Consider the following 13397-nt stretch of genomic DNA (forward strand, 5'->3'; position numbering starts at 1 on the left):
CTCTGACAGCCAGCCAGGGTCACCTTGGTTCCCTGAAGTTATTAGATCCTCAGACACCAATCAGAAGTGCAATGCAGTCCAATCAGGGGACAATCTCATCTCCTCCTCATTCAAACTGCAATGTGTTCCACACCAGCTAGGGAAATGAGAAGTGCTTCAGCTTTCAAAGTGATGAACAATTTACTGGGAACATGTCCAGCACTAGTGAGGGTGGGTATTGCACCCCCAAAGCAGTTGTGGGTGCAAAGCTTCCTTTAAAGATGAGGACATCTCTGTTGTGCCCTCTGCCAGTGCTGAATCAGTGCCAGACAGATCAATTTCCTGCCACACAGAGCTATCCACAAACATGCCACGGGGCATCTGTGGGCCATGGCTATGCTGTTGTGACTTCTCAAGTTGTATCTGGTGAGGTGGGTCTCCCTGCTGAGTCTTCTGCAGGTTCAACTACATCATCCTAGGCACTCCAGAGGGTGGAATTTGATGACTAAGCTCCTGGACCCATTTGGGAAATTTTTAATGAGTTAAGAATTCTGCTGTTGCTTCTGTCAACAAGGATGCACCAGCATCCTGGCCTGTTTATGCATTAGCACTTCTTACCAGCCCAGCAAATTTTAAAGCAGTTTTTTATAAAACAGAACTATTTCAGCTGTGCAGCCTCCTGGAATGAAGACATTCAGTTGAGGTGGTAGTCCTGAATTTTAGGCTTAAAATGAAATGAGTGCAATTGGCTGACTTAAAATGAAATGAGTGCAGGGCAGGACACACAGTCTGAGCAGGGTCCTGCCGTGCTGCCTGCATCTCACTGTGACCTCTGCTCTGTGCTCTTCTAGGCTCTGATGGGCTGTGCTCTGTACACATCCCCACTGCCGAGGTACACGCTTGGAATTCCTGCCTGGTGCAGGTGAGAATGGATAACTGTGGCCATGTCAGGAGATCCCACCTGCCTGGGCCCGCAGGGACTCGGCATCTCACTGAGGGGGCAGAGGTGGGCTCGTAATTGGGAAAAGCTGCCAGCCTCCTTTGGCTTTCAGGTAACATAGTGACTGCTGATGGCACAGCTTCACTCACCTGGGAGATTTCAACATGCCTGGGAAGTCATGGGCAAAATAATTTGTAGCCTGACAGAGAGTGGGAGATGCTCCCATTGCAAGCTATTTATAGATCTCTCACGCTGGTTTTGGCATGTTTTACTTCCTTTGTGAGGGCCATTATTTTACCAAGGAAGAATAATGAGAATAGCAGTCTGTTTACAGGAGTGGAGCCCTGTCTTTGTAAAGTTTTTTCTACCAAATACTGTTACACCATACTAGCTCTGCCTGCAGAAGTATTTCAAAGTTATGTGGAAATGTTAATGAGAAGACAGATCCACTGATCTCTCAGTGCAGAAAAAGTGATCCCCATTGGCTGATATGGAAATAGGTAAGAACAATTCAGATAAGGGGTCACACCCATGCAAAGAGGTACTGCTAGAGCTCCAACAGGATCGTGTTTCCTGGCTCTTAGGACTGTGCCTGTGTCTCCCTGCAGAGTGGCCTAATGCTATTTTAAAGGTAATTTCTGCTTCCCCTACAGCTTCAGAGCCCAGTTGCCTATCTGCTGTGCAGACACCATGGTCTGGGTTTTGTTCCCAGGATTTCTGAGTCGCAGGGGTGCAGGAAGGCAGTGCCTGAGTGCACAGCACAAAAAACATCTGGTCCAGGCAGCCTGCGGAATGTCTGAACATGGGGTCCCAGCACAGGGACAGCAGGGACCCCTGTTTGACATTACCAGGCCATTTCCAGCTGATGGTCTGGTCTCAGTCCCAGTCAGTCCCTGCCCTGACAATGCAGCCCCACTGGGAGAGGGCTGAACAAGGCTTGCAGCAAGGTGCATGTTTGGCTGCCTGTGCTGCCCCAACCTCTGGACACAGAGCTCATGGAGGGTCTGTGCATGCTCTACATGACTTAACAGCAGCTTCCCTCTTCCTTAGTAGGAGGGTTATACAACTATCTCGTGTTATTTCAATCTGCTTTTGTGATTTTTGTTTGGAGGTGGCACAAGAAATCAGGCCAAATCCAACCTTCCTTCACCCTGGGCAGATAGTGAATAGCCATAAGGCATCTGCTGTGCTGACAGCCCTTTAGAAAACTAAACCCCTTTGCTAACTAATTCGTCTTTATCATTCAAAAGCTCTCTCATCAAAGAGAATAACTGCCAGTGATTTGTGCCAAAAACATTCCTTATTAGAAAAAAAAGAACACACAGAACATGACTGCAATAATAACTAGTGAGCCTGGTGAAACCTCAGATAAAGGAAAACAATCACACTTTGCAGATGGAGACATTTAAAGTGGAGACACTGACTTATTCCAGGTCACATAATAATTCTTGATAGTGCTACCTAATTCCTATTACTGCATTTTAACAGCCACATCCTTTCTTACTGTGCATATTCAATTCTTTCCCCCTGAATGCCCTTCAAGTTTTCCATAATCATAAATAAAACAGTGGAACAACAGCCTTGAATGGTCTACAAATAACAGGAAAGAGTGTGATGCAGAGCTGAAGGCCAGAACTGGGTTTTGTATATATTTAGGGCCTTTAGGGACACTTTTTGGTATTTTTTGTAGCAAGTAGTATTTGAAGTTGTTGCTGTTGAATAAATTAGTATTTATTTCAAGAAGCAATGAGGAATACCAAATAAATGGTATCATGAGGAGGGGGGTGGTAAGAGAGCACAGAAACATATTTAAGAAATGGAAGCTAAGCTGTTCAGCTAAAAGAAATTTTTCACATCTGAATCTAGTCAAAACTTCAAGGTTAGGATAACTTCTTTTCCACTGACTACTTTTCTCTTGCATATGCTTCTCCATTTCCTGGTTCTGGCAAGGGCTGAAAGCAGAAGGGCACACTGTAAACTAAAATAGGCTAAACTGAGCTTTGGAACACATTTGCTCTGGGAGTGTGGGGTGCACAGCTGTGCTGTCAGACTGCCCGGAGCCCATGGCCAAGCACAGCAGATGGGACCAAGCTCCCTTAGGGGAGGTGGAAGAGGAAGGAGATGCCAGCACACTCCCAAGCACACCCTCCCTGATGGTCCTCCAGGGCACAGCCACTGCAGGAGCCCTGCAGGGCCAATGCCTGTAAGACATCAAGCACAGGCAGCTCCAACAGCCTCCCTTCCCTCCTCTAGTTCAATGAGTATCAGTTCCACCATGCTCCACCAGGACCCAGGCTTGCCCCTCTTTCCCACCCAGTTTTCACTTGTGTCAGATTCATATGAAGAGCTGCTCTGTAGGATTTTCTTTGCACATGACTTCCATTTTACTTTCTTGAAATCCTTTAATTTTGAGTTCTACAAAATTCCTTTCAACCACAGTGTTGTTTTATCTCCCTATGATTTCTGAAAAATAAAAGCATCATCTCTGCCTCACCCTCATCTCTGGCCTTTCACCCACCTTCTGAGGCTGGGCAGGTTAGCATGGAGATGGTTGCTCAGGCAAGGCTCAGTTGTTAAGATATATAATTTCATTGCTGTCCCCAAATGAACTGTATGGTTTTAACAGATGGATGACAGATACTTAACAAGGAATTGGCTGATTTCATGGCAGAAGCTGAAGCATCCTGATAAAGCTTTGTGGGTAAATGTCTGTCTCCTTGATCAAAGCAGAATACTAACCCTTTACTAAGATGGCAGAAGGATGTCTACTAAGGGTGACAGTCTCCTGGCATTGCTAAGGGGAAAAAGCTTTTTCTCAAAGAGTAAGAAAATGTAATGGTTGGGGTACACTCTTTCCCTGCCGTGCTTTCTTCAAAAATAAGTTAATGTGGAGAAGAGAGGCAGGATCCCCTCCACACCCTCAGCATTCCAGCAATACTGTCTTCTTCCAGGTCATGCTGCAGCCTTGGCAGCAGCTAATCTTTGGGCACTGTGACCTTGCTGCACTGCCCACGAGTGCTTGAAGGGGAGGACATACAGTGAGTCATGCATGCTCATCCCTGTGGAAATCAACGCAATCAAGTCAGGGACAGATACATCTCATGGAAAGAAAAACAAAAGCACTCAGAGCAAAGCCACATCCCTGCTCCCTTCCCCATACCTGTGGGCTGGCGGGATCTTGCTTCTTTCAGGTAGTAGAGGGCCTTGTTGAAGTCACCCAGGTGGTAAAATGCCACTCCCGATCGATAGAGCGCCTTGAAGTTCTCGCCTTCCTTCTGCAGCACTTTGAGGCAGTACTCCTTGACCCGCTCGTAATTCACCAGCTCGGCCTGGAGCAGGCAGGCTGCAGGGCATGGGGAGGATGACAGACAGACAGGAAAACATTAGTGCTGGAGTTTCCCCTGCTCTTGCAATGTGCACGGGAGAGCAGCTTAGGTGAGGGAAATGACTCAGCCCCGTGATTCAGAAAGGGATTGTTTGCCAAACCCGATTGTTCGTAATTTAAATACCAATGCTTCTATTTTTGGCATTGAAAGCAAAGGGATTGTGTTTACTCCTGGGATACACATAGGCACATGAAACACGGGGAGAGAGGGAGAACATAAACACCCCTCCACAGCTCTGGAATGCCACACAGTCTTGTGGCAGTGGCTGGCTTTATTTGTTGTGAAATCGCTTCCCGGACTGAGCGCTGGAGCTCTGAAAAGTATAAAAAGGTGGACTAACAATTGGATCAGATTTCGTATTTGGCTTAATCCAAGGCTCTTAGGTATAAAAATAATATGTAATTGCCTTTGATCCAGGAGATCCTGTACAGAGTTTTGCTATAGGAAACGACAAGGGGTTCTGCCCTGCTGGAATGTGCTGTCAGCAAACCAGAGACACCTGAAGTTGTAGTACAGGGAACAAATGTGCTATGTTGCCTGCTTTCTGCTAAGCACTGCAACACAAGTTCATTCCCAGAGGTGAGTTCTGCTGACTTCCTGAAGGAAAAGGCAAACAGTAAATAAACAATATGTTGAGAGTTCTGTGTGCTGAAGGACAATTGTTGCATAAATGTCTAGGAGCTGAAGAAAGTGCCCATTGTGAGTTTCCCACAACTAGAAGTGATATAAAGGGGAAGATCCCTGAGCCACGCTTTACAGCCATGCTCATGGCTTTCTGTAGTGCCCACTCCAGTGGGCTAAATCTCATACAGGTGACCTGAGCATTATGAATAGCTTGGGGAACACTGACAAGAATGGGACATGATGCAGTCACAGTTCCAGGGAAATAAAGTTGTGCTGCAACATATGCCCATCTAGTGCTGCAATCCAAGGCAACTTGGAGAATAACACAATTTGGGGAAGGAAGGCAGAATGCCACTGCAAGGATCAGTTCAGAGGCTGGCAGTGTCATGTGCCAGGGCATGGGGAGAAATTTACCATCACAGGTGGTGTTACTCAGTGTGTCTCTGGCAAGGAGGAGACTCAGTGCTCCTGGAAATCCAAGTCATCACAGGTCAGGTGTCACCAATGAACAGCCAGACTAAATTTCTTGCATGGTAAATGCAGCTGAGAGGATATGGTACTGGGTCAGAAATGTGATGCACTTCTTCATCCCCTTTACCCATACCCCTAGAGTAAGCCCTACAGCCCTTTTTGTATCACACTTTACTTCATGAGAAGGAGGCTGGCTAGATGACCTCCTGAGATTCTTCCAACCTAAATTGGTCCAAATCTATGATTACTTAATGTGGACAAAATACATCTTTAACCCAAATACACCTTCAAAACTTAAACAGCTTACTGGGAACAATCATACACAGGCTTCTACCACCAGAGCACTGATGCTAGAGACGGATTTAACAAGGACTGCAGAACTAGTCCCACTGCAGGTACATTAAGTGACAGAGCCATTACTAACAAGAGCTTTGTCCTATTTGCTTTAATAATGGAATGTCAATATGAAATCTAACACCTCCTGCCATTATGCGCATAGGTATTTTGAAAGGTTCTGATTTGTTATTTGATTGCCAGTTAAAAACCACATATATTTCTAAAACCTTAATGGTGTTTCCTTATCCAGAGTTTGTCCCTTCCTATTTGTCACACATTGATTTTTCTCACTCTGTTTCTAATGGAGCTTGAAATGACTGTGCCTTGTTTTTCTTTATTTTTTAAAGCTATTGAAAAGATGGCTGTGTAAATTTACTGCTGGCTTCACTGCCCCGGAAACAGGATTGCTTTGTTTATCTGCTGACCAGTAACATGTTCAGCGGTGGCAGTAGCTTTCTGCACACTGCCAGTCTGAGCCAGCTTTTCCCGTTCTGCCTTTCAGAGCTACTAGGGGGTGGATTTCAGTTTCTCTGTTCATTTGCTACTTGGTATTTCCAGTGAGAGTCACAGAAATGACTCTGGGAAAAATGACAGGTGGTCTATTAACCTGTATTAACTCAGTAATTCCATACTGTACTTGCTTCATATATTCATTGAAAAGAGAAGAAAAACTTTCCCACATCCTGCTATTTCATAAACCCAAATGGGTTTCCAAATATCCAGCTGGGTTCTTTCTGTGACTCATACTCACAGTAAAGCTTCTGCAGGGCATCCCCGCTAACTGTGCACGTGGCGGGGAGAAGTCAGCACCACATGGCCAGCAGGAGAGACGTGTGTTTATCTGAACAAACAGAGCAGATGGATGTGCAGGAAGCAGTTCTGCTGGAAGAGCTGGCCACTTGGAGAGCCACTGTTGGAAGCGGCTGTTGGAAATGAACCTGAAGGGAGTATCTCCCTTATAAATATTTAGACATACGTGCTTCCAGTTCTTGGTGGCCTGAAATGATCTTAATCTACTGTGGTCCAATGGAAATACTGAGGCTGTTAGTAATTCGGCTTTCAGAAATGAAGGAGACATGGAATCTTTGTACTTCTTACCTAATTCAGTCAGGGGAGAATTGTTTTGAAAATGTGTTGTTTTCTTAAACAGATGTGTAACTCTGGCTGGGAGTGTTTCTTTACCATATCAAACAACTTATCACACTCCTTCTAATTTCATATTAGGCCCTTGGTGAATCCCTCTGAGGAACAGAGCTCACTCAGAGAGACCAAATCTAGAGGTTTATCCAGATCATCCTCCTGCTGTCTTGAATCGGCTTGATCCTACACAGCACCAGCTCTAGTAACTCTCTGGTGATTGAAGGGTGCTCTTTACTTGCAGAGGCAAACTATAGTTGCCCATTTCCCGCAGGTCTTGTTGTCATTGTAATACAGCACCTGGGGATTACATCTCAGAAAGGTTGCTTACCCTGCTTCCAGCAGCATGCGACAGTTATCCATCATATTTGGTTATCGTTCTCAATTTGGCAGCTAACTCATTGTGTCAGCTTAAGCAATAAGTAATTCTTAACTTTTAAGCCTATGTATGTCACATAGTGATGAAGAATCCCCATCTGCTGTAAAATAAAATAAAATCAAATAAAAGCCATCTTGAAACTACTGGGTATAATGTGCCTTGGGAACAGGGAGAAGGTTAATGCTATTAGCTCCAGACGAGGGGCCCTGTCCATCACACTTCACAACTGACTGCTGATGTTTAAGCAAGGAAATAGAAAATGTGGCTGTTTTTCTTCACAAGAGTAATGTTAAAACTAGATTTGTACATTTTAATTAGTGAATTCAAATGCAGCCAGCTCCATTTTAGAGGTGCAGTATGGATCTGGTACCAGTAAATAAGTAAGCTAGTTTGTATAGCCCTGTTCAGCACAAGGTTGAGCAAAAACAAAGATTAAAGCACCTGGAGAGCCACAATACATCTACACCTTTAACATTTACCAGCAGCTGTGGTGAGCAATGATGGGAAGTTGTAACTAAAATCCTGGCAGTTCAAGGGTTTGGATTCTAGTTTATTCCACCTTGAAATAATTTTGAATTTCAGAGTATCTTTCAGGATGCTATCTAGGCTTGACAGGTACCAGTGAGAAGGGATCCATGACAGCTTTTTTATTTCAAAGGCTAATGACTTTATTGTTTAGGAAACATCACTACATTTCTATACTGATTTTTGTTTAGTTTCAATTTGCTAGCCACACGTTACCCTGAAAAGCCTATGTATCCTTATTGTGTTGGTACTTTGAGACTCTGATCAAGTCCTTCATCTTCTCTTTATTAGCTTGTATAAAGTGGCATCTGGAATCTTTTACTGAAAAAAAAAAAAAAACCCCACCAAAAAAAACCCTTATTTTTTCAGCTTTCCTTGCTTCTATAGCTACTCTCTGAACCCTCAAAGTTCAACTGATAGCGCTGTCAGCATCTTACTACAGAAACCTCTTCTGTGAGAATACCTCTGCAGGTTATGCAAAAAACTCGGTTTGGCCCTAACTTTTGGCTTCTAATTTTGGCTGAGTTAAAAACTAAGTCAGGGCGTAGCATGTCCAGGCTTTAACATGGAGATTTTGAACAACAACATCAAGAGACTTGCTTAGCTGGGAATTTTCACCAAAGGGCAAATCTTCATTCCAGAGCAATTGTCCAGACATATTTTATACCAGTGGCTAAATTCCCACTGTAGGTAAAGCTCAAGGCCTATCCATGTTACAGAACTCTTAAGAGAGTGGGTTGAATTGCTGTGCAAGCAGCATCAGGGCTGTGCAAGCATCCCTACCCTGTGGCATGTTCCTTGGGCTCAGCACACTCAGATGAAAATGCCTTCACCTTACAGGAAAATCTTGGGTTGCAAACTCATGTTTTACAAACTCCTGTTTTGTTTGCTTTCACTCAGGTAAGCTGGTTGCATTGCCTATTTTAGGATTTTCTTGCGCCTTTCACTGAAAGAGAGAGTCAACTGCTTATAAGCTGGTCTTTTAAGTTTATAATCTAAAATATTCCATGTGTGATGGAATATTTCCACCTTTGATATCTGCTTTTGGAAAATGTCGGACAAGACTGTTCAGATATTTTTGAAAAACAGGCTAGGGAAACATAGCTTATTTTCTCCTTGTTAAAGATCTCTGGTGACTTCCTCTTTGAATGCATCTCATGCCCTCATCATTTGGCTTTGCAAACAGCAATCTGGCAGATATCCTTTGTGTCAAGCAAGTGCCTTCTGTTATCCCCAAGGTAATCTTGAGCTGGCCAACTGGTAACCTTCTGAAAATAAAAACAGTATGGTACTCATATACTGTAGAGATATGCTTTAGAATCTGGTACCCAAATCCTTTGAATATTCAGTCCACCCTGGGCACAATCTGATCCAGAAAAATACTGTGATCTGAAAACTTTGAGATCATAAAAATCCTCTTTTTTGGCTCACTGGTCACAGGAATAAAGAGCAGAAAGTGGAAACCAAGCTAAGAGGCGTTGCTTCAGTTACTACAGAAAGATGGGGGGTCAGAGGCACAGAAAGGGGTTTCTGGTGAAAGCAGTGCATAAGTGAGAACTGAGATCTATTGGGGAGGTAAAGTCTGGGTGGAGGTGTGAAGTTAAGAGTTTGGGGCATTGTGCTAAGGACATAGCACACATTGCTTCCAGCCTGGAGATCAAGAGGAGCATTATAGCAGTGCAATCCAGATAGAAGAAACCAATCTCCCTAGCTGTGTATGGCAGCAGCATCTCTAGCACACCACTTAACCACAGTCACATCCCTGCTCTCAATCCCCTTTTCCTGTGCTGGGATATCACCAAGGGACACTAACCAGCACTGCTGAAAGGCAACCTTTGCAAACAGGGCAAGGAGTAGGTGTCCTGTACAAGAGTTAATGAGAAATCATGTGGTTGAACCACTCTTACATACCTGTGCAGAAAGGTCTGAATCCAAATGACCTTTCTTTTCAACCCTTAGAAGGAAAAAACATCCTGTATTGATTTGTTTAGTTGCAATGCAGAGAGAAGTAGCTAAACTAATTACTGCTTAAGCCTGAAGTGGATCTTCCCTCTTTACTGTATTTATTCTTGACTCCACCACTAGAGTTTAACAACATATGTGAATTGTTCCTCTCTAGCAAGTGCTAGGTACTCCAGCCACTACAAACTCAACCTGTATTTCACAAATTGACAGTGTCATTCCCAGAAATAACCGCAATTAAACTCTGCAAAATACTTCACTTTCAGATATGATCTCACCTTAGGTATAGCAGCCAGCAGTTCACTTATAATCTATTTAATTGCAGGAAGATGGTTCCTATTCTTGCTCTGGGGTTCTACTTTGGGAAACATGATTGATACTTTAATATAATTCCTTCAGGGTTTTATCCAGACATTTGATTAAGACCTTCATATATCATTGAACAGGCTTTGTTCTCACATCTTTTTAAGGCTCAAAATAACAGGGCAGACTAAGAGAGTCCTGTATTTCAGAAGGCTTGGTGATGCTCTCCCTCAGGAAAGAGAAAACATGGTAGTGGTAAGTTCTAGTTTAAGCATTTGGGAAATTATTGGAATATAACAACAATAATAACAATAACAAAACCCAAATCAAACAGGAGGCAGCAGGGGGATAGGGGATGGGGAAAGAAAAAATATTTGTCTTGGATTAGACAGCAGCCTTCTAACCATGCCACTAATGCACGTATCATTAACCCCTGTTTGCTGCAGACTGTGTAAATGGTGTTGACAAACAGCACATGGGGTTTACAATGTTCACTGGAAGAATTAAAATGGCTACTATTACTATATGAGACTGAAAATGTCAGTCATGTGTTAGTAATTTCAATATAATTAATTTCTAAAATAAATCGGGTAACGTGATTCACAAGATGATGCTGAAAATGTAAAGGGTTATTTTAGATTTAAAGTCACCTTGGACTTCAATACAATTTTAATGTACAGCATAAAAAGAACTGACTACTGGAATGCTTATCCAAATTTCTCTGGATTTATTGATCCTGAGTTTGTAAACTGCACAGGCTACATGTAGAAGGCACAGCCCAAGCTTTAACCTGTGTTTTAACTCGTGTTAAATTTTCAATAGATTGGTACTAAAAGAAGCCATATAATGTGTGAATGTAAGAAGCCTGCAGCAGAGGAACTGAGAAAAGCATCCATATCTCCACAGAGCTCCGTGTGTGCTGTGCCTTTCAAGAATGCAAACCAGCATTCCTCAAAAGAGGATGCTTAAAATATCTATTTTTTTTCAGAGAAATGCTGCATGCAGTTTCCCTACAAGACTGAGACACTAATTAGGATCTACAGTTTCCAAACAATCTCTTCCATTAAATATTTCTCTTCTTTCTCTATAGTCCAAGCTTGCAAACAAAGAGAATTCTCTGGCTTCTCACCAATAAAAAGCTAATTATAGACAGCTTGATAATGTCTGACAATAATCTGGTCAGCTGACTCCTAGTTCCCAGACAACCTTAATGGGATGAAAAGGGAATATCACAATGACAGCCTTTCCAGCCAGTGGCTCTCATTTATTCCTCTCCAGGTACCAAAAAGGCCTAAACATACCCGTATGTTTCTGCTTGCAGGGAAATGGGTGGAAAATTAAAATCCAAACTGTATGACAGGTTGCCTCTCTCCATAGGGAGGGATTAATGCTAAATGAAGTATGGATCCACAAATGTTTGTAGAGCCCAAAGTGAGCCACCTCTTCCAAACAGCCTTCCCCTTCTTCTCAGCCTGACTCAATTTGTGAACAGATACCAACTGTTCCTCCCCCTCCTGCCATCCTGGCAATGCTTTCCTTCCAATACATAGCATGGTCTCTTTCTGTTCTCTGCTGCTCCTGAGTCCTTCATACCCGTCAAGAAGAAGGATCCCAACTTCATCATTCCAATTAGTTCTTCTAGGAGAGAGAGAGGCACTAGCAGTGACTGAAGTACACTGGTGCTTCCTTCCACCGTGGTACACATTAAAAGGTATTTAGTAGTTCTCAAAGGAGCTGCTGAGTCTGTGTGTCAGGCTTTTTGTGGCTGGCAGCCTACCCTGGGACTAATATGAGCTGTCAGAACAGATCAGTTGAACTCCAGTCTGTGATAGGATGATCAATCTTGAAGATAAAGGAAAAACAGTAAATATCTTGGCTTTCACACTAGTCTAATGACAAATTTTAGTACATTTTCTTAAGCAAGTTGAAGTAGCATAGTCTAAATGAATAGACTTAATTCTCTTAACAAAATGAAAGGCAACGTTAAGTAGTTTGCACTGATGTGTCCTAGGCCCCATGGCATTTGGTATTGTCAATACAGACCTAAATGACAGACTGTAGACTGTCTTGTCATTTTGCCCATAACTTCTAGATGTGAGAAGCTAGTATCTGTTGGAAGTTTGGGGCAGAATTCCAGAGGATCCCCACAAATTGGTGGTGGTGTTCTGATAAAAACAGGATTCAATTCGATAGTGGCAAGTTAGAAGTTCTACAGATCTGCAGGAAAAGACTCAACTGTGTAAGTCAAGCAGAGGAACAGGTAGTTGGAAAGCAATTCTGCTGAAAATCCACAGGAGGACCCTGACAATAACAAGTGGTCCAGAGAGGACAGGGCCTCACCAAGACAGTGAGGGAAGAGAGGCTAACTTTATTCATCCACATAAAAAGAAAAAAAGCAACTCAAATGCAAAGAAGGTTATAACCAAGAAACTGTCTGTTCTTGTACTCAGAGAGTAAGGAGAGGGCTTGCATTTCAGCTAGGAAAAACTCTATAACAGTGAAAAGAGTAAACCTTTGAAAGAGACTGCTTGGGAAAATTGTGAAGGTTCATAGCTTTGCAAATACTTAAGAACAGGTTAAGCAAATGTTACTTGAGATATGTCTTATCTGTAAACTTGTACCACCCATGGGTACGGATGGAAGACTGTTGACAGCTCTTCAGTCTGATTCTTGATTGTCCTGAACACTCAGAGCATGCACATCCTGGGTTGCCCTTGACAGCTGCCATTTAGTTCTAATTCCTATCAAAAGGTCCTGTTGGAGGATGTCAGAGCAACATCCTGGCCAGACGTGGGGACAGATAAGCATTTAAGAACAGCTGGCATGACTGCTAGCCTTTGCTATGTGATTATATTCCACTGTCTCATACTTCTGTAGGTTTGAAGAGCCTATTTAAAAGTGTTCATTATTTCTGTACTATGGTTCTTAAGCTACTTTAAGATAAGTTTGTGGTGCTTTTTGCTTCCTTTTTGTGACAAATTCAGTGATGTAATACTGCAGTTTTCCTTCAAAGAGCCAAGGCTTTGAGAAGCAAGGAATTTCAGCCAACTTTTCATCTGATCCCCACAGCTTCTGTTTTGTAAGAGTATTTTGGCCTACCACTTCCTGTAGTTACTAGTCCTTCAAATCAAAACCAGAGGCTTACTGAAAAATCTTGGCAGTGGTAATATTAAAGCAGTAGTTACAATCTAGATTTCAAGCAAACAAGAACTTTCTGAAGCCAAAATCTGCCTCTAGTTATGTATCAGCAAATCTTTATTTTACCAAAATAAAGAGCTTCACATGGAGATGATCTTCATATTGCACCTTTGTTTTTCTCAGCCAGGAGAGGTAGGAGCAAAGTCCTGTCAAAGCA

At 42.9% G+C, this 13397-nt stretch overlaps 1 protein-coding gene across 2 annotated transcripts in view; it reads right to left on the reverse strand.

Annotated features, from left to right (window-relative positions):
• The window catches only part of TTC9 (tetratricopeptide repeat domain 9), a 45744-nt gene that overhangs the window by 19738 nt on the left and 12609 nt on the right, over positions 1-13397 (reverse strand). For both annotated transcript variants that reach the window (XR_009274844.1, XM_058807383.1), the window contains exon 2: positions 4080-4262. Coding sequence is in view for 1 of the 2 variants with exons in the window: in XM_058807383.1 (XP_058663366.1) it covers positions 4080-4262 (183 nt within the window). In the remaining variant the exon portion in view is untranslated. The remainder of the gene's footprint in view (positions 1-4079; positions 4263-13397) is intronic.

This window comes from Ammospiza caudacuta, chromosome 6 (assembly GCF_027887145.1).
Source record: "Ammospiza caudacuta isolate bAmmCau1 chromosome 6, bAmmCau1.pri, whole genome shotgun sequence".
Lineage (NCBI taxonomy): Eukaryota > Metazoa > Chordata > Aves > Passeriformes > Passerellidae > Ammospiza > Ammospiza caudacuta.